The 23,409-nt window shown below is 42.6% G+C and overlaps 2 protein-coding genes across 3 annotated transcripts in view; both read left to right on the plus strand.

Moving 5' to 3' along the window:
- LOC148902627 (gamma-aminobutyric acid receptor subunit gamma-3-like) overlaps positions 1 to 15,594 on the plus strand; it is a 66,799-nt gene extending 51,205 nt beyond the window's left edge. For both annotated transcript variants that reach the window (XM_089014759.1, XM_089014841.1), the window contains 7 exons: positions 1,209 to 1,300; positions 1,531 to 1,662; positions 2,723 to 2,805; positions 6,672 to 6,809; positions 7,608 to 7,760; positions 12,005 to 12,201; positions 14,570 to 15,594. In XM_089014759.1, the coding sequence (XP_088870885.1) occupies positions 1,209 to 1,300; positions 1,531 to 1,662; positions 2,723 to 2,805; positions 6,672 to 6,809; positions 7,608 to 7,760; positions 12,005 to 12,201; positions 14,570 to 14,854 (1,080 nt within the window). In that variant the 3' untranslated portion in view covers positions 14,855 to 15,594. The remainder of the gene's footprint in view (positions 1 to 1,208; positions 1,301 to 1,530; positions 1,663 to 2,722; positions 2,806 to 6,671; positions 6,810 to 7,607; positions 7,761 to 12,004; positions 12,202 to 14,569) is intronic.
- A 2,795-nt stretch (positions 15,595 to 18,389) lies between these two features.
- tuba8l2 (tubulin, alpha 8 like 2) lies at positions 18,390 to 22,304 on the plus strand. Its single transcript, XM_089014967.1, has 5 exons — positions 18,390 to 18,800; positions 20,129 to 20,217; positions 20,310 to 20,532; positions 20,602 to 20,750; positions 21,152 to 22,304. Exons 2-5 carry the CDS (start codon positions 20,215 to 20,217, stop codon positions 22,127 to 22,129), a joined length of 1,353 nt encoding a protein of 450 aa, XP_088871093.1. The 5' UTR covers positions 18,390 to 18,800; positions 20,129 to 20,214; the 3' UTR covers positions 22,130 to 22,304.
- The last annotated feature ends 1,105 nt before the right edge of the window (positions 22,305 to 23,409 follow it).

Consider the following 23,409-nt stretch of genomic DNA (forward strand, 5'->3'; position numbering starts at 1 on the left):
GAACATCAGTGAGGGCGGTGTGAAGGTCACTCTGTTATTGTCAGGTGCTTGTCAATGTTTGAGGCCATTTGACAATATGGCACAAACAAGAAAATACAGTGATACCTCGGTTTACGAACCCCTTGGCTGACGAACTTTTCGGTTTACGAACGTTAAATTTATGAACAATTTACCTTGGCATACAAACTATTTTTCGGGATACACACGGAGCTGCGGCAATGAGCGATGAGCCCGTTCTTCTAACAACAAAATGGCAGCCGACTGTTTTTGTCCTCTATTCCCCGCCCCCAGTCTTCGGTTAAAGCCACGTGATTGGTCAAGAACACAGCAGTGAGGGGAGGTGATTTAAACATTAAAGAGACAGGCAGACGACAATGAGAGTTTCAACTTGGATAGTTCAAAGGCAGAGTGTAGACTGCATCAATCAGGCTCCACAAATAACCTGCACAAGCCACCTGTACACTTGATGCAAAAAGCTATCAACCCAGCTAAACAGAACACAATTGATGAGGAACTAGGTAAAATGATGGCAGAGAAAGCGCCTACAAGGGATCATTCGTCAAGATGGTGAAAGAAGAAGCCTACGTTCCTCATCAAGTGTTTAATGCTGATGAAAGCGGCCACTCCATTCCATCAAGCATCAACGACCATCACAAAGGTCAATAAAACCACTATATTATACAGTACAGTTTATGTCTTTAATTATAATACCAATACACATTTATTAAACATAGAATAAGGTAGATTTTGTGTCATTTTAAGGCTTAGAAAATTAGAAAGTAGAAAATGATGTTTTATGGGGACCTGTGAACGGATTATTCTCATTTTAATGGTTTCCAATGGGAAATTATTTTTTGGGATACACACTTTTCACCTTACACACTCTGTCTGGTAACCAATTAAGTTCGTAAGCCAAGGTATCACTGTATATACCTTCCAACCACCTGTACTTACGACCACGAGCGCCAGACCCTATTTTTTAAAATTTTAGTTCTACTTGTGGTGCTTGAGCAATCATAAATGAGTTTGCCGTCCTTTGCATATAATTAATTTTGGTTTTTTTTCTTGGCTTTGTCATATTTCACATTCATGTATTTATTTATGTATTTATTTATTCATCCTATAGTTGTACCTTTTCCTTCGAAGGGCAGTGAAATTGTGTCAACTCAGATTTCCACTTTGTCCTTTTATTGTGTCACCTCGTACAGGAGTACCAGATCGATATCATCTTCGCCCAGACTTGGGTTGACACCCGCCTACGTTATAACAGCAGCAGCATGCGGATTCTCACTCTCAACAGGTACACCTGTGAACATCACGTCATTTTTGTGAAGCCTTCAATTATGGGACAAAATCTCTTTACTTGTTTCTTATGGGAAATAAATGTTTGAAGAGGAACTTTTGGCCTCACACACACTTTCTGGGATTCAATTATGTTCGCGAGCTGAGGTATCACTGTATTTCCGAAGTGACTAGACTTCAAACCTTCCACAAAGTCTGAAGTATGCTCTTTCTTTCTTTCTTTGCCAGTAACATGGTGGGCTTGATCTGGCTTCCCGACACCATTTTCAGGAATTCCAAGACGGCAGACTCTCATTGGATCACGACGCCCAATCAGCTGCTCCGCATCCGCAACAATGGAAAAATTCTCTATACGCTGAGGTGAGAACTGCTCTCCAAGTGACACCAGGCCTTTTTTGGTGTCACAATGTGAACCTGGAAATCATTATTTTTCATCGGAGGGGCATTTATATTCTACATGTTCACTCTCACTTGAAGGATATTATTCCAATCGATCAATATGTCATGGATTTCAAATCTGATCTTTTGCAAATAGCAAACACAAGTGGGAACGAGCCGCGTTTTGCTCCATTTAATGAAGACTACAATCAATGCAGCACACGTTCTTCTCAGACATGTTGTTCACAGTGTTTGCTCTCAAGCTGGCAAATTGCGCTGCTTACAGACGTGTCTTTTGGTATTTAAAGGACAACCGACGTCTCCGGACAAGTTGTGTCCATAATTTGTAAAATGGCTTCAAATGACTTCGACTGAGCGTATTTTATCGGAGCTGAATATTCCGGAAGTCTTGTTTTTGAGTTGGTGACGAGTCCTCACGTTACGTCACTGAAGGAACACCCCTGACCGAGAAAGCGTCACACAAAAAAAATTTTTTTTTTTTGTGTGACGCTTGAGGAAGTTGTCGGCCACCTGGGCCGAGACCTTTTGAAAGTTGTACGCCCCGGGCCTCCGGGCAGATGTTATTTCAAACACTGATTGGAGCAAATGTTTTTTTTTTTTTTTTTTTTATGATTCCTCCAATTTCCTACAGCACAGTTGAGTGTCAATGCTCATTAGCACATGGGCTAAAATAGCCTCACTTTTCAGCATCTTGGAGATGTTGCGACATCTATGCTTGTTGTTCGCGCCTCAGCTCCACACCTTGTTTTTTTTTGGCACAATCTATGATGGGAAAAATTAAATCAGCAAGTTGAAAATTGAGCAATGTGCACCTGGTACTGCAAAAAAAGCCAGATGAGGGTTGCTTTATTCTCTGATTGAGGCAGCTATTGTTGTGCATATTTTTCATGGCACAAAGTCGTCAAGAAATTCACACCATTATGTTGCTTGGCAGTAAGTTCTTTTCAGACAATTGTCAAAAAGAACAAGATGTGATTGGAGGATGGGAGGTCTTTCTGATTTTCTCCGTCTGTCTCTTTAGGATGACCATCAACGCTGAATGTCAGCTGCAGCTCCATAATTTCCCAATGGACGAGCACTCATGTCCTCTCGTCTTTTCCAGTTGTGAGTACTGACAGTTGCAAGCCCACCTCCACATGAGCCGACGTACACTTAAAGGACAACTGACGTCTCCGGACAAGTTGTGTCCATAATTTGTAAAATGGCTTCAAATGACTTCTACTGGGCATATTTTACAAAGATTCCACTGCATACAGCTCGATTTTACGTTTTAAGACTCACGCTGAATATTCCGGAAGTCTTGTTTTTGAGTTGGTGACGATCCCCTACGTGACGTCACGGAGGGAACGCCCCTGACCGACAAAGCGACACACAATGCATTTTGGGTACTTTGTTAGGTCTGAAAACCTTGTGTTGATGGCAAAATTAGAAGGAAAATACATAAATAACATGATGGTGAATCATTGTGTGTTGCACCAACACAACTATTGGATACTAGTTGACACAAATTCCCAGCAGACAAATCAGCCCATTTCCAACGGAGCTTGGGCACCATCTTGTGCATTTTCCGGGCGCTACATTGGCTCGAATTGAAACGGAAGGACTTCTTTCATCGATTGCAAACATGTATGCTTTCCTCTTCAGAACTATTTAACTCATATTCATTCAACTGGATGAGTCACAAGAAAGCAGTTTGTTTTTATAGTATTTTACAAATAACCTTTTCTTTTATTACGTGTGTGTACAGTTTATGCTTGTAAAATAGTTAAAACGTGTTTTCTAGACTTGGAACGAATTGAAAAAAAAAAGATTGATTATAATGGGAAGTGCTGATTTGGTTTTCGAACAAATTGGTTTTCAAACCTGTTTCTGCAACGGATTATGGTCAAAAACCAAAGTATCACTGTGATTGATCTGAAAGTTGAGATCGGTCAAAGTTTGGGATGGAAGCAGACGTTGTTGTTGCAAGCCGGGATGAGGAAGGAGCGCAGCTGCTGCATCTCCAAATCTATAACGGACTGATAATGAGCCTCTCACAACTGTTGATTTAAATGTCTGGCTAAAGATGGAGTTGGTTACCTCACAATCAAATATGGGGAATTTAATTTCAGGTCGACACTAGAAGCGGCACCCAATTTATGCAGCGGGTGTTTCCGTGGAAAAATGTGGATTTAATGAGAATTAAGACCTTCAACAGATGGAAGTATAAAAGCAATTAGACATATTTATTAATATTATCAAGAAATTCCCCGAGCAGCCCACCCACAACCCCTCCGGTTTGAGTTTTGTGTCAATCCGCTACAGTACAATCTGCCATTTTGGTTCATTGTGGCCATTTTGGTTCATTGTGGCCATTTTGGTTCATTGTGGCCATTTTTTAAATTTCCCAGATGCATCCCTGCATACTCAATAGTTTGTTGGATTCAAATAAGTATCTATTAGCTATATAGCTATCTATCTGTTAGCTATATATTCGCTATTTTATTAGCTATCTATTCGCTAGCTGTTAGCTATCTATTCGCTATCTATTCGCTAGCGAATAGCTATCTATTCGCTAGCTATTAGATATCTATTTGCTAGCTATTAGCTATCTATTTGCTAGGTATTAGCTATCTATTCACTAGCTGTTAGCTATCTATTTGCTAGCTATTCGCTATCTATTCGCTAGCTATTAGCTATCTATTTGCTTGCTATTAGATATCTATTCGCTAGCTGTTAGCTATTTATTCGCTATGTATTCGCTAGCTATTAGTTATCTATTCACTTGCTATTAGATATCTATTCGCTAGCTATCAGCTATCTATTCACTAGCTAGCTAACTTGTTATCTATTTGAGTTCCGGGTTGAGTGAACCCTGGCGCATGTGGCTGCCACTGCTCACCCACAGAAAAAAAACTTATCCTGTGACTGTAAAGTGACCTCGAGAGTTTTGAAAGGTGCTTATAAATGAAATGTATTATTATTATTATTACTATTATTATTATTATTATTATTATTATTATACAAAGGGCATGGCTTCATGATGACTCATTTCCATGAGATGTGTTTTTTCCAGTCACGACTAGACTATATTTTTTAATCTCTTTCTTTTGAAGAAAACTCATAACTCTGCTTAGTACAGGATTTTATTTTAAATCAGAGTGTAATCTTCCTTGTATGGTAATTAAAGAACAACGGAAATTGCATTTGGAGAAGCCTTTCTCTTCATAGCCCAACGGAGCCTTTTCTTTACAGGGAATGCGCACACACATATCAGTGTCTGAAACTCATGACAAAAAGTTAGCGGACACCAGGGCAGACAACTCAAAAAAGTTGCCTGCCCGGCCATAAAGTTGCCTGCCCCATTTTTCACCACTTGAAACGACTAATCGCAAAAAAAGAAACGTTGTTGCGTAAGTATAAAGGATGTGTTTAAATTAAGGAAGTACCTAGCACAAATGCTCCCTTGCTTAATTGATGGTAGGTATCCCTTGCTGAAGATTTTACTCCAGTTGTCGTTTGTCGTCATGGTGCACAATGCAAAGTTTGTGTTGCATTGTCTGCTAAAAGCCATATTGGACTCCTCTTTCTAAGCGCCTTTCAAAACTCTCAAGTACATTTTACAGTCATGGTATAGTCCGAAGCACGAAACAAGCTTCTGATTGGCTGCCGTGCCGAGTATGCAAATTGCCAAACGATCGTTTGGCACGTTACGTGTTTTTGTCCTCTATTCCCCGGCCCCAGTCTTCGGTGAAAGCCATGTGATTGGTCAAGAAGGAAGCAATGAGGGGTGTGGTTTAAACAGGCAGACGACGAGAGAGAGTGAGAAAATGGATAGAAAACAGTGAAATTTAGACGTGCTTCAACTTTGATAGTTGAAAAGCAGAGTGTAGACTGCAAGGTGAAATACACCATCAATGTATTTAATGATGTCATCTTCATCTCGGAGATCTGGCCTTGGACAGAAATTAGGACTTGGGAAACTCCTTCGTCACAGGAGGACTTGAAACTCCCTCACAGGAAGAGCTCATTAGGCAGGTTTAAAATCTATCTACGTCCAGGAGCGTGGGATTCTAATAAAGAAAACTATGTTTTCCTCATGTATCGCTTTAATTAGCATATACGATCAATAAATAGCTTGGCAGAGGGCTGCCTGTGTTTGAGCCAATGTCCACGGTGTCCGACCGAACATCTCTGACACTCTGCAGAAGATGCGCAGAAGATGAGGCAATTACAACATTAAAAAAAACAACAGGAGTGATGTCACTTTGGAAAGGACCTATCATCTGCTAGATACAATCATGAATATTTATTATTAGACTGAAACATGATAGCTTAAGGTTTTAACTGAGCTAAGTACATCTATACTCACTAACATATACAAATAACTAAACTACATACATATATGGACTTACTAACTGATAAGAATAAGTAGAAATGAAATAACATGGGATGTTGTGTATATAACTAGTTCTAACACTACAACGACAGTCGCACGTTGATTACTGATAGCTACTGGCTAGCCTGTCCATTCGTTGCGAATGGGGGAAGCAGCAGCAGTCGAGCTAGCCTCTCTTCTTCTCTCTCTGTATTCATGTTTCCGATTTGGTACGCTTCTGACTGGATACTGCCACCACGATTTGCGGTGGTTTTTCTCCGGTTTCGTCCGCAGCTCGACCAATTGCTAAACAGACATAACAACGAAACAAACGAACTTCCGTTTCCATAATTAAAGGAAGTGTGTGTGTGTGTGTGTCGGTGGAGGCTCCGTCGAACCCCTAAGATCGACTCACCGAACCCAGGTTAAGGACCAGTGTAATAGAACATTCAAGAAGGCTGTCTGATGTCACCGTGGCAACAAAGGCGCTCTCAGCAAATGTCTGAAAGTTAATGTCTTAAGGTCTTATATTTGTTATCTTCTGCAATCTGTGTGTCTGTTTCTATGGCGTCCTCCTTTCAGAAAGCTAAATGAGCGTCTGCGTTGTTTCTAGATGGCTACCCACGAGATGAAATTGTTTACAAGTGGAGGAGGAACTCAGTGGAGACATCAGAGCAGAAATACTGGAGGCTCTACCAATTTGACTTCATGGGGCTTCGAAACACGACGGATGTATTGACCACGACTGCAGGTACAAGTAGTCCAAGAGTGTTTTGAGCCCTCGCGTCATCTGGTTGTCGCCACATTTGGCTAGCAGCGGCTCTGCGTACGCGCATCCCCAATGTGAGCTAACAAAGTCGAGACTCGTGTCATTGCTTCAAGCTCGGAGAGGAAAAGGGGATATTAATCATCAATATTAAATATTAACCGGACAGTTGAATTATTCAGTGGTTTTAACTTTGCATGCTCTCTGTGATCATTTCATTACCACTTGTTTTTTTTTTTTTTTGGGTGGGGTGGTTGCCGTAATGTTGTCACTCCAATAGGTGGCCCTGATTACACCCTCGACTAGCTGGTGCTTCGTTCATTTTTAATGGCTGATTATACTGAGCATTATGGATGAGGCGGATCGGGCACAGAAACAAAGACAAAACTACTTTTTGCCTTGATGCTCAATGGCACCGATCCGAAGTTCACTTTCCAAGAGCCTCCTGGATGAACGTTTGCTTCAACTGAAAAATCCGTACATGAACAATCATGCTATTGGACATGAAACCTGTTGAGGGAAATCATTATTTTTTGTTGTTATTGGTTTGACTTGTCACTACCTTTACAGCAGCTCCTGTATTTTGTTTTTCTACTTCTTCCTTTACTTGCGTGTGGCTGCCGCTGCTCACCCACAGAAGAAAAACTTATGGAGTGACTGTAAAGTTTTTGTGTAAAGTTTTGAAAGGCGCTTAGAAATTAAATGTATTATTATTAATGTGGTTGACGTCAAGTTTGGAGACATTTTGTAAGTGTCAAATGTCTTCTAATTTCCTTCCAACAGGTGACTATGTGTTGATGACAGTCTACTTTGACCTCAGCAGAAGGATGGGCTACTTCACCATCCAGACTTATATCCCGTGCATCCTGACTGTGGTCCTCTCTTGGGTCTCCTTCTGGATAAAGAGCGACGCCACGCCGGCGAGAACGGCTTTGGGTAAGATGCCAACGGCGCAGCTGGGCATGATGACGACATCTTTTCTGATTGTTCAAATTGCTGCATGCCAGGCTATAAATGACGATCTGTCTTTTTCATCAGTGCTGCTTCACGTACACAAATGATTATACAGTGATACCTCGGTTTACGAACCCCTTGGCTTACGAACATTTCGGTTTACGACGAACGTTACATTTATGAAAAAAATTACCTTGGCATACAAACTATTTTTCGGGATACACACGGTGCGCCACAATGAGTGATGTGTCATTCGCGAACGAGCCTGTTCTAACAAGAAAATGGCAGCCGACTCATTTTTGTCCTCTATTCCCCGCCCCTAGTCTTCGGTTTAAACCACGTGATTGGTCAAGAATGCAGCAGTGAGGGGGGAGGATTAAACATTAAAGAGAGAGGCAGACAACAGAGATATGGATAGAAAACAATGACATTTGGACTCATTTCAACTTTGATAGTTCAAAAGCAGAGTGTAGACTGCAAGGTTAAAATATCCCATCAATCAGGCTCCGCAAATAACCCGCACAAGCCATCTGTACACTTGATGCAAAAAGCTATCAACCCAGCTAAACAGAACACAATTGATGAGGAACTACATACACTACAACACGAGTCCTCACGTCACGTCACTGAAGGAACGCCCCTGACCGAAAAAAGGACACATTGTAGCAGTCCTTCCATCACGTCAATGCATTTGGCTGTACTTGGCTGGTCTGAAAACTTTGTGTAGGACCAAAAAAGAGGCAGAAGAGGGCGACAAAGCTCCGTGTAAGGAATTAATCAGCCTGTGGAAACGGCATGGAATAAATTCTTTAATCGATTGCAAACACGTATGCTTTCCTCTTCAGAACTATTTGAATCATATTGATAACTAGATGAGTAATAAGAAAGCATCTTCTCTGAATCTAAAGCCATTGTTTTGATTCTAGAGCAAAGCAAGATGTCCTGGCGTGACGTCACGAACAAGGGGGCGGGACCTTCTGAAACTCACCATTTCCGGGGTCATTTTGAAGTCGTTTTGGGACACTTTAACTCATTCTTATTGGTGTTTTCCATTTGACTAAAAATATCAGTCTGCGTGTTTTGGGTATTTTAGATGCTATAGAACGTTTTTCTGCTGTCAGTTAGGAAACGAAAAAAAAATGTTGTCGGTTGTCCTTTAATTCCCATGCTTCTCACATACACTGCCTGTGCATGCGCGGACACATCTTCAATCGAACAGACTTTTCAAGCATAATGGAAGGAAGCAAACCCTCCCAGCGTATAGGTGGTCTTGTGATACACGACTCCCCACTGAGGAAGGATTGTGATCCCTTGCAGAGAACACAAAAAAAAACCCGACAAGACAGCGTCCCACCCTTTGATAAACATCCCCATTCAACTCGGCGACACAAAGTCATTTAGCCTGTCTTCTCTGGTTCATCGCCTCCATTTTTCGAGTCATGTCTGAAAGCTGATCACTAGGCCGGAGGCGGCGAAAGCAGCAAAGATAAGCGAGGCATAAAACCCGGCCGCCAAAACAAAGTGGGAGCCAAAATGTCAACAAGAAGGAACAACGGGGCTCAGTGGAAATAAAGGGAAGGGGATGCTACGGAATCCTAGCATTGTGAGCAACACGCTACTATCGGTACTACCAGGTGGCATTTGCACAGAGCTGTCACTCAGCTAGCTAGCACGACTCCAAGCAGGACATTTGGGGAGCAGCAGGCTGGGAGTCGGGGTTGATTCCCATTAGACTTCAATCTGTGCAGCTCAGATGGAGTTTAGAGATACAGCGCCGCTGATGGGAAGTCACCCAGCTCGAGATACAGTGTGAGAGTGGAGAAGGTAGAGCTGAAAACAAGTGTGGAAGACTAATACAGTGATACCTCAGTTTACGAACTTTTCAGTGTACAAACATTAAATTTATGAACATTTTACCTTGGCATACGAATTTTTTTCAGGATACACACGGAGCTGCCTCAATGAGTGATGTGTCGTTCGCAAACAAACCCGTTGTACTAACAACAAAATGGCAGCTTTTTGTTCTCTATTCCCCGCACCCCAATCTTCTGTTAAAGCCACGTGATTGGTCAAGAACGCAGCAGTGAGGGCGGGTGGGATTTACAGATAGAGACACAGTGAAGCCGTTCTCCCAAAAGAAAATGGCTGCCGACTTTTTTGTCCTCTATTCCCCGCCCTTAGTCTTCGGTTAAAGCCACGATAGTTCAAAGGCAGAGTGTAGACTGCAAGGTTAAAATATTCCATCAATCAGGCTCCACATATAACCTGGACAAGCCCTCTCTACACTTGATGCAAAAAGCTATCGACCCAGCTAAACAGAACACAATTGATGAGGAACTAGATAAAATTATAGCAGAGAAAGCACCTCCAAGGGATCATTCCTCAACATGGTGGAAGAAGGCTACGTTCCTCATCAAGTGTTTCATGCTGATGACTCCATTCCATCAAGCCATCAACGACCTTCACAAAGGTCAATAAAACCACTTTATTATATAGTACAGTTTATTTCTTTATTTATAACACCATAGCACGTTTTATGCATAAAATAAGGTATATTTGGTGTAGTTTAAGGCTTTGAAAATTAGAAATTAGAAAATTATGTTTTATGGGGACCTGGGAACGGATTATTCTCATTTTAATGGTTTCCTATGGGAAATTAATTTTTGGGATACACACTTTTCGCCTTACACACTGTCTGGCAACCAATTAAGTTCGCGTTCACTCAAACAGGAAGTAACTCAAATAGATAGAAAGCTCGCTAGATAGCTAATAGTCATCTAGTTAGCTACCCAGCCAGCCAGATAGCTAATAGATAGCTAACTAGACAGCTAGGTAGCTAGATAGCTTATATTTATATAAGTATATTATTGTTAATTATATACAGTAGTCTCGTAATAAGCAATACGCCTTTGTAAGCTCTTAGTCGTACAGGAATGGTCCATCGATGAAAAGGTTTCTTCAGCCGTCATCTGTACTTCATTGAAGATGTCGGCACCGCCATGTCTGGACAGTAGGGATATATATATAGGGCCGAAACTACCAGTAAGACATTAGTTTGCTGACGAAGCTTCTTGGATGAGAAGCGAAACGTCCGACACCTTCAGAGAAGTACAGATGACGACTGAAGAAACCTTTTCATCGATCGTAATAAGCAGTACTATCGATATAACCGATTTCGATATAACTACTGTACTCCATTTGAACCTTTTTGATACTCTGTTTTAATTTTATTTAGATTATTTTTTTCAATGAATGTAGTTTGTGGCCAAAGCAAAGGCATTAGCGTCACTGTTGGAATACCTTTGGAGAGATACAGTATGTGTGTTCTGCCACTCCACTGCCTATTTTGTCACACCACAGGTTCTTCTCCGTCGTCTGTGTCGACAAGTAATCACCTTGGTTACCATGGCAATTCCCAAAGAGTGAATGAGCCAGTGAAAATAAGATTACTTGACTTGATTTGAGGTTCCGAAGCAGCACTTGCGCCAAAACACCGCACCGCGGACCTAAAAATGCGTTTACATTTGACGAAGAGGCATACGACAGTTGTTCACTTCAACCTCACGAAAGCCTAAGACGAGGCTCTCGACCAGTCGGCTTGCTCGAAATAGAAGGGAGCAACTCGTCTCTATGGAAACGCTGGGTGAAAACATCCATGTAGAGACGAAGAGGAGAATGGGGGGAAAAAAGGCGGAGACAAGTAGAAGAAAAAGGATGAGGACAAAAAAAATAGTGAATGCACTTGTACTACTGTATGACTGTGTGCCTCTGCCATATTCTATTGATTGCAAACATTTTTGCTTTCCTCTCCAGAACTATTTGAATCATATTCATAAGTGGCTAACAAGTAACAAGAAAGCATCTTCTCTGAATCTGAACTCTCTGAAGCCATTGTTTTGATTCTGGAGCGAGGCAGTTTGTGAAGGAGTATCCTGGCGTGACATCACGAACAAGGGGGCGGGACTTTCTGAATCTGTTCCCAGCTCATTTTGTGGCTTTTTGGCTGCTCATTTTTATTGGTGTTTTGCGTTTGACTAAAAATATCAGCTTGTGTGTTTTGGGGTATTTTAGATGCTATCAAACGTTTTTCTGATGTCAGTTCGGCAAGAAAAAAATTGCCGTCGGTTGTCTTTTAAATCTAGCAGTGCATTGCTATTTGGCCCCCCAAAAAAAAAGACCCAAAGCTCTGCTGTCGCTTTCCTCACCCTTGCTTTGTCCTTTTGCAGGAATTACCACCGTGTTGACCATGACCACTTTAAGCACCGTGGCTCGGAATTCGCTACCTCGAGTCTCTTATGTGACAGCGATGGACCTGTTTGTCACCGTCTGCTTCCTGTTTGTCTTCGCCGCCATGATCGAGTACGCCATGCTCAACTATTGCTCCTCGAGTCGACGCAGAATGCCGGCAAAAATGCACAAACTGGTAAGCCACTTTCTCCAACTTCCGTTTTTGGCTTTATGAAGTATTCATAGCAATGAATCTGCTTTTGGAAGTCTATAGAGGACATCTTTTTATAAAGACAAGTGATGCTTTGAGGAATTCTGTCTTCTCGACTGCCGTCTGTGTGGAGGAATTGGACTATCCGTCTGCTCAAAAGGGTCAAGTACGTTGACACCTCAGCTTACGAACTTAATTGGTTCCCAGAAAGTGTGTGTAAGGCAAAAAGTGTGTCTTCCAAACATTAATTTGCCGTAGGGAACCATTAAAAATTAGAATAATCCGTTTCCAGGTCCCCATAAAACATAATTTTCTACTAAATAAGCCTTAAAACTACACACTATCTACCTTATTGTATGTATAATAATTGTGTTATTGTATTATAATTAAAGAAATAAACTGTACTGTGTAATAAAGTCGTTTTATTTACCTTTGTGATGGTAGTTGTCAATGGATGACGGACCTCCAGGCTGCCCCTTACGACTTGAAACTCCTTCACAGGAAGAGCTCATTAGCCAGGTTACAAATTTATCAGTTCATGGAAGAGACGTTGTTTTAGTGCTTACAGCTGTTCGCGCTTAGAACTCAAGAGGTGTGGAATTCTAATCAAGAAGACCATCCATCCATCCATCCATCCATCCATCCATCCATCCATCCATCCATATACTCTCAATAAATAGCTTGGCAGAGGGCTGCAGAATTTAGGCGTCTGTCATGAATGGCTGCGTCTCCTGCCAGCAGTAAAAGACAATCTTTCTGCGTTCGAGCCTTTGTCCACAGTGTCCGACCGAACATCTCTTACAGTTTGTCTGCCGAAAACTAGTTTGTATGCCAAGATGATATTCTCGCAAATGTAATGTTCCGAAGGTGAAAAGTTTGTGAGCTAAAGCGTTCGTACGCTAAGGTAATACTGTACTTGATTATGAATTTCCCTGATGAAAACATTCCAGATGTGACTTATTGAGTCGGCGGTGTGTTCTGTGAACCGCTAGCACTCAGAAACTCTATCGAGTGCTCGATAAAGGTGTCTTTTTGGATGTACATGAAATGCAAAGGTGTCTAGCTCGCCGTGTCTTGAAAGGTGCATGTCGCTATGAAGCAAAAAGTGTGCCGTTTGAGAACCTCATCTCACCCAAAGATCGCTCGAAGCTCTGCGTGGGAGTTTTCAAGGCTGCTGCACCTGTCACCATTGATTCACTGGCAGCAACACACACTTGTCAAGCCGCTCTTGCCATTTGGATTGAGGTGTCACGCCTCGTGGTTAATAACGACTGAATGTGTCACAAAAGTTCATCTTGAATAACACCTAGAGTGATATCTCAGCTTACGAAATTAATTTGCTTCACAGAAAGTGTGTGGATGGCGAAAAGTGTGTCTTCCAAACATTACTTTCCCATAGGAAACCATTAAAAATGAGAATAATCCGTTTACAGGTCCTCATAAAACATTATTTTCTACTAAATAAGCCTAATAAGTCTGTCCAGACCTACTGAGGTCTACGACTGACCCCATATTCAGGCAGGACAATAGAAGTAATCAGTGGAGCCGCAGGGAGTAGTCCTCTGCGGTTCAATTTGGCTCTGAGGTTCAATTTGGATCGTTCGTACAAGAGATTTCTTAGGCACCATAAGGTTAGTTATGCTGATGAGGTGATACCAGATCAAATGGGGCAATCAGGCCAGTGGTAGACCCCATACTCAGTCAGGACAATAGAAATAATCAGTGTAGCCGCAGGGAGTAGCCCTCTGCTCCCCCAACCTGAGAGCAGCGACCAATCATAGCAGAGTCTGGCACCACCACGTCTGTACAGTAGGGATATATATACATAGGGCTGAAACTACCAGTAAGGCTTTAGTTTGCTGACGAAGCCTCTTGGATAAGAAGCGAAACATCCGACACCTTCAAATTTGTACAGATGATGGCTGAAGAGACCTTCTCATCCATGGACTACTCCTTTATGACTGATAGCTTATACAGACGTACTCAAGACTTCTGTAAACGGACAGTTAGGACGGTGGGAAAAAAAATCATTGGCACCGCCCTAGCCACTCTCAAGGACTGCAAGAATCCAAACGAGGGTGCGGAAAAATCCTACCGGACCCTCCGCACCCAGCCCACCACCTTTTCCAGCGACTCCCCACAGGCAAGCGCTAGCGATCCATGCGCACCCAATCCAGCAGACATTTAAACAGCTTGTTCCCCCAAGCCATGAACTCTTTGAACAGTAGCCCAAATGGAACTGTTTCGTGTCTCTGTGCAATTTTTTTCATGATGATACTAGTGCGTGTTCTACATACTTGTCAATAAAGATGATTGTGATAAAAATCGACACATTTCACTGTCCCTGTCACAGGCGTATTCGTCCTTCAGCACGGGTGGGCCTCCCGGTCGGCACATGATCCCCACCGGCAATGCCCTCTTCTGGCAGAACTCTGACGATGAGTGCCTGGACCAATGCCTGGATGGCAAAGATTGCAAGAGTTTTTTCTGCTGCTACGACGAATGTAAAGAAGGCGGCTGGAAACGAGGCCGAATCCACGTCAACATCCGGGAACTGGATTCTTACTCTCGGGTCTTTTTCCCGACTTCTTTCTTGCTCTTCAATATTGTTTACTGGGTCAGCTACCTCTACCTCTAGTTACACTCGTGCGTCGTCTGCAGTGGAAGAAAGGCCATTGTTTATTTTTTTTAGAGTGGATCAGAAAAAGGCACATAAACGAGGATGGACCTGCCCTTTTCGAGACTCAAGACTGACTGCAGACAGACATTTGAATGGCAACGCACTATTTTGGCCCCAATCGTGGCAGAGCACCCATAGTGCCTTTCTTCAGAAAAGGGTGCACGAGGCCATCGCAGCATTGTTAGAATGTCGTTCATTCAATACAGTGTAAGAATGAAAATTGTAAGGAGCCGTACACTCAACTAATTCACAAAAAAAGACTATCAACATCGCACGGTTGATACTAGTGGGCCTCAATTGGTGTTTTTCAGACGAAAGAAAGTACCCAAAATGCATTGTGTGTGGCTTTCTCGGTCAGGGGCGTTCCTGACGTGACGTCACGTCTGGCATCGTCTTCAACTCGAAAAACAAGACTTCCGGAATATTCAGCGCGAGTCTTAAAAGGTCAAATATCGCGATATGCCACGCAATCTTTGTCAAATACGCTCAGTAGAAGTCATTTGAAGTGATTTTACAAATTATGGACGCAACATGTCCGGAGGCGTCGGTTGTCCTTAAAGGTACGGTCATTGGGAAAAGGAAAAGCCAAGCGGGTCATGGATTAGTACTCCCATAGGAAATCCCATAAGAATATCTTTTAACTGGACAAACAAGTATGTTTTTATAGCGTGTGGTACGTTGCGTGTATGAATAAATACTGTTTTGGTCAAGTATTGTTGTGAAGTGTCCTGTGTGAGAACCAAATATTTCATAACTCACAATTAAGAGAAGCAGTGTGCTCTTGGATCAGCGTTTTTTGTACACCCCAAACAGTGATGGAGAATAATACAATACAATATACAGTGATACCTTGGCTTACGGACTTAATTGGTTCCCAGACAGAGTGTGTAAGGTGAAAAGTGTGTATCCCAAAAAATTAGTTCCCATACGAAACCATTAAAATGAGAATAATCCGTTCCCAGGTCCCCATAAAACATCATTTTCTACTTTCTAATTTTCTAAGCCTTAGTTTCTTCTTCTTCTTCTTCTTCTTCTTCTTCTTCTTCTTCTTCTTCTTCTTCTTCTTCTTCTTCTTCTTCTTCTTCTTCTTCTTCTTCTTCTTCTTCTTCTTCTTCTGATGATGATTATTATTATTCTTTTTATTCTTCTTATGATTCTTCGTCTTCTTCTTATTATTATTATTTATTATTTATTATTATCTAGCAAAGCTAATTTTGGCCGCTTGTATCCGGCATCTTGTTATTTCGGTCACAACTTTCTGTCAATATTGGATTGGATTGGATTTGCCTTTATTAGTAAATTTACAATATGTACATGAAAAATAGGACATGTAATTCGGAAATCACCTCTTCCATTAATCCATGTAATTCCCTTTCATTTATTCTTACCTCGCACTGATGAAAAGGAGGAAAAAAATCAGTTGAAGAAGACACAACACAGCAGCCTGTTTGGAGATTTTCTACGTCTCCTTTCTGGCGACAAATGAAATATTTAGGCCTCATCTCTGAAACCACAAGATGTTTTTTTTTTTTTTCCTCCCTGAATGCACACTGCCATTTTCTGTCCCTTTGTGTTTTTGTCACCGGGCGTGTGCTAAACATTGTTTATTGGCTTTTTTTTGTTTGTGTATACTTTGCACTGCCTGCTAATCTGTCGCAGCCAGACACCTCGCTGCACACTGGATTTCGATCCCAATCAGATCGCTATTCAGCTTTTCCTTCTTTCCAATGTTTCTGCTCTTTTTTCGATGGGAGCGCGACATAAATCATTCGGAGATCTGCATTGTAGTAGTTAGTGCAGAGCAAGCAGGTGATGAATCTCCAAAAGAAGCGATGATTCAAACAGGTGCCACTCCATTCACCTGAAATGAATTGAATTTGGGGAACGGGCTCATTCGCGAACGACACATCACTCATTATGGCAGCTGCGTGCGTATTCTGAAAAATAGTTTGTATGCCAAGGTTTTCATACATTTAACATTCGTCAACCAATAAGTTCGTAATCCAAGGGGGATCGTAAACCGAGGTATCACTGTATAGCATTTATAAATCAACTGTACAGTAAACAGTTTTGCATACTTTACAGGTACAATTATACAGTAATAAAAATTGATAATATGAAATATAAAATGATAAAAATGACACTAAAAGTGATCAAATTTATCAATGAACTGTAAACAGTATATTTAAATTACTTCCGGGTTGAGTGAACGCTGGTGCGTGTGGCTGCCACTGCTCACCCACAGAAAAACTTAAGCCCATGACTGTAAAGTGACCTTGAGAGTTTTGAAAGGAACTTAGAAATGACATGTATTATTATTACTACTACTACTACTAATAATAATAATAATGATAACAATATTATTATTATTAATATTGAAACCCCTAAATGCTGCCCCCTTGTGGAAAAAAAACATTGCCAGAGGCCTTGGCCAGCGCTTTATCAGCACCCAAGCATGAAAAAAAACAAAACCCGAACAAATTCGGGAATGGCGCTCTACAGTAGATTACTTGGTATATAATAGTATTCAATAGAAAACGTTGCTTAAACCCGGTCGTAACTCGGATATGACCTGTATTTGGTATTTGTACCTTTTCCTTTTGTTTCAAGGTCTTCCTTCCAGGTAGGTCACTTCAATTGATTCATGCACGACGACAGACACACAAGAAATTTTGCGGATAGAAAGGCGGCAAGGGGAATGATCTAAGAAGCTTGCGCATCTTATTTTTAGGAGAAGTATCTGGACTTTTAAAAGAGGAATGGGACTTTGAGATGTAGCATTCTGCAGGGCATCGCTCCCCCACGTAAAGCCGGATAAATAAATCATGTCGCCTCTTAAAGGCGCGCTGTTGTTAACCTGAACGAGTTGCAAAAAAAAGAGAAAGGATGCTTAAAGGACAACCGACATCACTTTCTTGTTTCCTAACTGACATCAGAAAAACGTTTTGCAGCATCTAAAATACCCAAAACACACGGGCTGATATTTTTAGTCAAATGCAAAACAACAATAAAAAGGACTTAGTGTCCAAAATCTGCAAAAAAATTGAGCTGCGAATTGGGCATTTTCAGAGAGTCCCGCCCCCAGATATACAACACAATAATAACAGCAGTCTATCAGCAATGAATAAATAAACAAATAAATAAATACATACATATTTTTGTTCTTAAAACGGCTACTTGCAGTGGCTGCCAAGACTGGGAAGTTTTGTCGATTTTATTTTGAAGGGTGAAACGTAGGTGACATATTTGAATAAAAATAATAATACATTTCATTCATTTCATAAGCGCCTTTCAAAACTCTCAAGGACACTTTGCGGCCACATGATATTTTTTCTGCGGTGAGCAGCGGCAGCCACACGCGCCATCGAATGAATGAATAAATAAATTAATATACAATTGCAGTGGCTGCCAAGACTGGGAAGTTGGCGATTTTATTTTGAAGGGTGAAACGTAGGTGACATACTGTATTTGTTTGATCCAAAATAGCTCTGGCGATGACGTAGTCTTATAGAAATTCAGCAAAATGTAATCGAATGACATCACGCGACACCGATTGATAACCGATTCTCAGATGACGTAAGGAAACGACGTCTTTTGCAGCAGACGTCTTTGGCGTTTTCCGAAGACGTGACCGCTTCCGGTGACAGAAGGCCCAGATCACGTCAGGCTTCCTCACGCAATTAGCGAGCGGCGTGGAACGTTTTTTGACGTTCGCGACTGGATGAAGGCTTGCGGCTGCCCTCTGACACAGGACGGCTAATCATGCGATCCCTCAGTCACCTAACGTCCTTGTTGAAACATGTCTGTGTGAAAAAGTAACTTGCACCACGACAAAGAAACTTCCGGTCACTGTTTTGCAAAGACTTTCTCCTCAACGGAACACCTTTTTTTGCTCGCATAGAAAGTAAGTAGGCTTGTGTCGTTTTTAGTAGCTACGCTACAGTGAGCGATATTCCACCGCGATTGTTTCTGTCCTGTGAACCGAGCGCGCTTTGTACTCGCAGTCGTATATCATTGCATTTTTGTCAAGTACGTAATCCATTTTCGTGGGATTTTCCAAGATATGCAGTTTATGATGACGTATTATACATCTTGAAATTTCCCGAACGACAATGAGAAAAAAATGGATTGAAGTTTACGCTCTTTTTGCTAACACTACTGTTTATAAAGGTGAGTAAGTTGTATTTTTATAACTCATAGAAGTGGTAGAAGATATATTTGTCTCCATAACTGCCGCGTTTCAAGCAAAAAGAAGCATTAGCATATATGTTTCTAGAGCTCGCAATTTTCTTTCCTTGTATTCAGTGACTGCCATTTTTGATTTCTGACGAAAATCTGCCTGCATTCGTTGATATTTGCTCATCTGTCGCTTATATTTCGCTTTCGACATCAAATACTGAAGAATACATATGATTTAATATAAATTCAACTAAATGATCGCTAAATCCTTCCAATTCATAACTTAAATAACGAAAATAGTGACCGTGTTTACTCGGTCACAGATTTTCATTGTTTTAACTAATTACTAATCCCCTCATATTCCCCATAAATCCCCTCAAGTTTACGCTCTTTTTGCTAACATTACAGTATGTAAAGGTGAGTAAGTGTTTTAACCTTGCAGTCTACACTCTGCCTTTGAACTATCAAAGTTGAAACAAGTCCAAATTTCAATCACGTGGCTTAAACCGAAGACTGGGGGCGGGGAATAGAGGACCAAAAAAATGCCGGCTGCCATTTTCTTTTTTGGAGAATGGCTTCACGCTCTCTCTGTCTGTAAACCGCCCTTCCCCCACTGCTGCGTTCTTGACCAATCACGTGGCTTTAGCCGACGACTGGGGGCAGGGAATGGAGGACAAAAACAGTCGGCTACCATTTTCTTGTTAGGCGAACGGGCTCGTTCGCGAACGACACATCACTCGTGGCGCTCCGTGTGTGTCCTGAAAAATAGTTCGTATGCCAAGGGAAAATGTTCATAAATGTAACGTTCGTAAAGCGATATATCACTGTATATGGCACTAAAGATGAATCTGATTCTGATAGCACTGAAGCAACTTCGGAACGACCGTTCGGAATGTATCTCATTCGTAAGTTGTGGAGCGTCTGTATGTGAATTGTATTCTAAATCAAAGCTAAATCGAATGTAAGAGGTAGGACCACCACTATTTATTCAGGGCATGCCAAAGGATGAAGGCTAACGCAAGTCATCAAACCAAAGAAATGTGATTTTTACAGGTCCTTTCTGTGTGAGTTTACGCTGCTGCTTGCAACTTCCCCCGTTTTATCGTCATATCTCAAAGACGTGTCAAAGTTGAAGAACTATGGTGAGTGTACCTGAATGTGCTCGGCCGCCGCGTCATGACCGCCGTACCGTCGTTTTATCTCTGCTTTCCACCCTGCCGCCAATTTCCAACAGCGTGAGTGTATCTCGGTGCACGTGGGGCAGGCCGGCGTTCAAATTGGAAACGCCTGTTGGGAGCTTTACTGCCTGGAACACGGAATCCAACCGGACGGCCAGATGCCCAGTGATAAAACCATCGGCGGTGGCGATGACTCTTTCAACACTTTCTTTAGCGAGACGGGAGCTGGCAAACACGTGCCCAGAGCTGTTTTTGTTGACCTGGAGCCAACTGTGATTGGTACGCTCCATCAATTGCGCCGGACCTTGGCGACGACCCATAGTTTGATGGTACGATTTGATCTCCTAGATGAGGTACGCACCGGAACCTACCGCCAGCTCTTCCACCCTGAGCAGCTAATCACCGGCAAGGAGGACGCCGCTAACAATTACGCTCGTGGCCATTACACCATCGGCAAAGAGATCATTGACCTGGTTCTGGACAGGATCCGCAAACTGGTGAGAAACCTCCAATTGAACAGGACGAACTCCATCTACAGTGGTACCTCGACCGTAACCTGTTCAAAAACCGAAACAACATTTCCCATTCTCATCCCATCTAATTGTGGAGCTCCGTGTGTATCCCGAAAAATAGTTTGTATGCCAAGGTGAAATGTTCATAAATTTAACGTTTGTAAGCTGAAATGTTCATAAGCCAAGGGGTTCGTAAACCGAGGTATCACTGGTGGTGCGTTGAGTTGCGCTCAGTTTGGTTGAGAACTGAATTTCGCTTGTATACCGTGGCGCATCCGACCGAAATCTTTGGTTGAAAACCAAATTGGACGGGGAAGCGAGACGTTCGACAACCGAGTTTGGACTGTAGTTGCTCCACTTTGAACTCCTTCCTCCTCTTTGACCAGGCGGACCAATGCACCGGCCTTCAGGGCTTCCTAGTGTTTCACAGCTTTGGTGGGGGCACCGGTTCTGGATTCACCTCCCTCTTGATGGAGCGTCTATCCGTAGACTACGGGAAAAAATCCAAGCTGGAGTTTGCCGTCTACCCGGCTCCCCAAATATCCACCGCCGTGGTGGAGCCCTACAACTCTATCCTGACCACCCACACCACCCTGGAACACTCGGACTGTGCCTTCATGGTGGATAACGAGGCCATCTACGATATCTGCCGCAGGAACCTTGACATCGAGCGCCCCACCTACACCAATCTCAACAGACTGATAGGTCAAATTGTGTCGTCCATTACCGCCTCGCTTCGTTTCGACGGTGCGCTCAATGTGGATCTGTCCGAGTTCCAGACCAACCTGGTGCCGTACCCCCGCATCCACTTTCCTCTGGCTACTTACGCTCCGATCATCTCGGCCGAAAAGGCCTATCACGAGCAACTGACCGTGGCGGAAATCACCAACGCCTGCTTTGAACCGGCCAACCAGATGGTGAAATGCGACCCCCGTCACGGCAAGTACATGGCGTGCTGCCTTTTGTACCGTGGCGACGTGGTGCCCAAAGACGTCAACGCGGCGATTGCGACCATCAAAAACAAGCGCACCATTCAGTTTGTGGACTGGTGCCCGACTGGGTTCAAGGTTGGCATTAACTACCAACCGCCTACGGTCGTTCCCGGCGGAGACTTGGCCAAAGTCCAGAGGGCGGTGTGCATGCTGAGCAACACCACCGCCGTCGCGGAGGCCTGGGCTCGCCTGGACCATAAATTTGACCTGATGTACGCCAAGCGGGCCTTCGTTCATTGGTACGTGGGTGAGGGCATGGAAGAGGGAGAGTTCTCCGAAGCCAGAGAAGACATGGCGGCGCTGGAGAAAGATTATGAGGAGGTCGGTGCCGACTCCATTGATGACCAGGGGGAAGAAGGAGAAGAATACTGAGTGGCGTCACGCCAATTTTCAAACATCTCAGTTCAATTATTATGGATGAAATAAGTGCTTTGTTTAATTCTAAACAATGTTTTATACCGTCGTGGGAGTGTATGGTCAAGTACCACTGCTTTGATAGATGTGTAATGCAATTGCATGAAATTCAATAAAGTTAAAGTGCATTTTTTTCCCTTTGTTTGCCCCATTTTGCAAGAGCAAATTCTGGTATCATAATAATAATATCGATGAGAAGGTTTCTTCAGCCGTTATCTGTACTTTCAAGGTGTCGGATGTTTCGCTTCTCATCCAAGAGGCTTAGTCAGCGAACTAAATTTTTTGCTGGTAGTACCTCATTGTCGTCAACTGAGAGGTTGCTAGATTTTAGGTGCATATGTACTACAGATTGGGGTTAAAATCTTAGCCATGGTGGGGTGAGGTTCAATTTGGACCGTTCCTACAACCGACCTCTTAGGCCACATAGGCTTAGTTATGCTGATGAGGTGATGCCAGAGAAAATGGGGCAATCAGGCCAGTCGTAGACCCCATACTCAGGCAGGACAATAGCAGTAAACAGTCAGGACAATAGAGATAATCAGTGTAGCCGCAGGGAGTAGTCCTCTTGATGGGAATTTTAACCTTGCAGTCTACACTCTACATTTGAAATATCAAGAAAAGTTGAAACGAGTCCAAATTTCACTGTTTTCTATCCATTTTGTCACTCTCTGTCGTCTGCTTGTCTCTTCAATGTTTAAACCACCTCCCCTCACTGCATCGTTCTTGACCAATCACGTGGCTTTAACTGAAGAGAGGAACAGAGGACCGAAACAAGCCGGCTGCCATTTTCTTGTTAGGAGAACGGGCTCGTTCGCGAACGACACATCGCTCATTGTGGCAGCTCCGTCAGTGTGTATCCTGAAAAATAGTTTGTCTGCCAAGGTAACATTTTCATACATTTAACGTTCGTAAACCGAAACGTTCATTCGCTAAAGCGTTCGTAAGCCGAGGTATCACTATTTGAAGGAAATACTTGCAAAAATAACAATGCACCTACTTTTGTGAGATGCTGTAACTCTCACAGGTGGCTTGGTAAACGTTAAGAGGTCAGAGGTCGATGACAGCAGCCCAGACAATCATCTCTTCTTTATAAGGTCCATTAAAAGGGCACAAAATGCTCCGACATCGACGACGAGGCCGAGGTTTTATGAGGAGGGAGGACGCGCGACGCCAGAGTGATGCTGTTCTGGGGGAAATCAATATTTCATCTCACAAGGTTTTTTTTATCAGAAGGTCTG

This window comes from Hippocampus bargibanti, linkage group LG01 (assembly GCF_051943395.1).
Source record: "Hippocampus bargibanti isolate YZ-2025 linkage group LG01, ASM5194339v1, whole genome shotgun sequence".
Taxonomy (NCBI): domain Eukaryota; kingdom Metazoa; phylum Chordata; class Actinopteri; order Syngnathiformes; family Syngnathidae; genus Hippocampus; species Hippocampus bargibanti.

What these genes read in the sequence shown, in the direction of transcription:
- tuba8l2 (XM_089014967.1), top strand. An exon ending in CCTGGAGCCAACTGTGATTG is followed by an intron (nt 20,533 to 20,601) that starts GTACGCTCCATC and finishes TTGATCTCCTAG; the next exon opens with ATGAGGTACGCACCGGAACC. An exon ending in TGGACAGGATCCGCAAACTG is followed by an intron (nt 20,751 to 21,151) that starts GTGAGAAACCTC and finishes CTCTTTGACCAG; the next exon opens with GCGGACCAATGCACCGGCCT.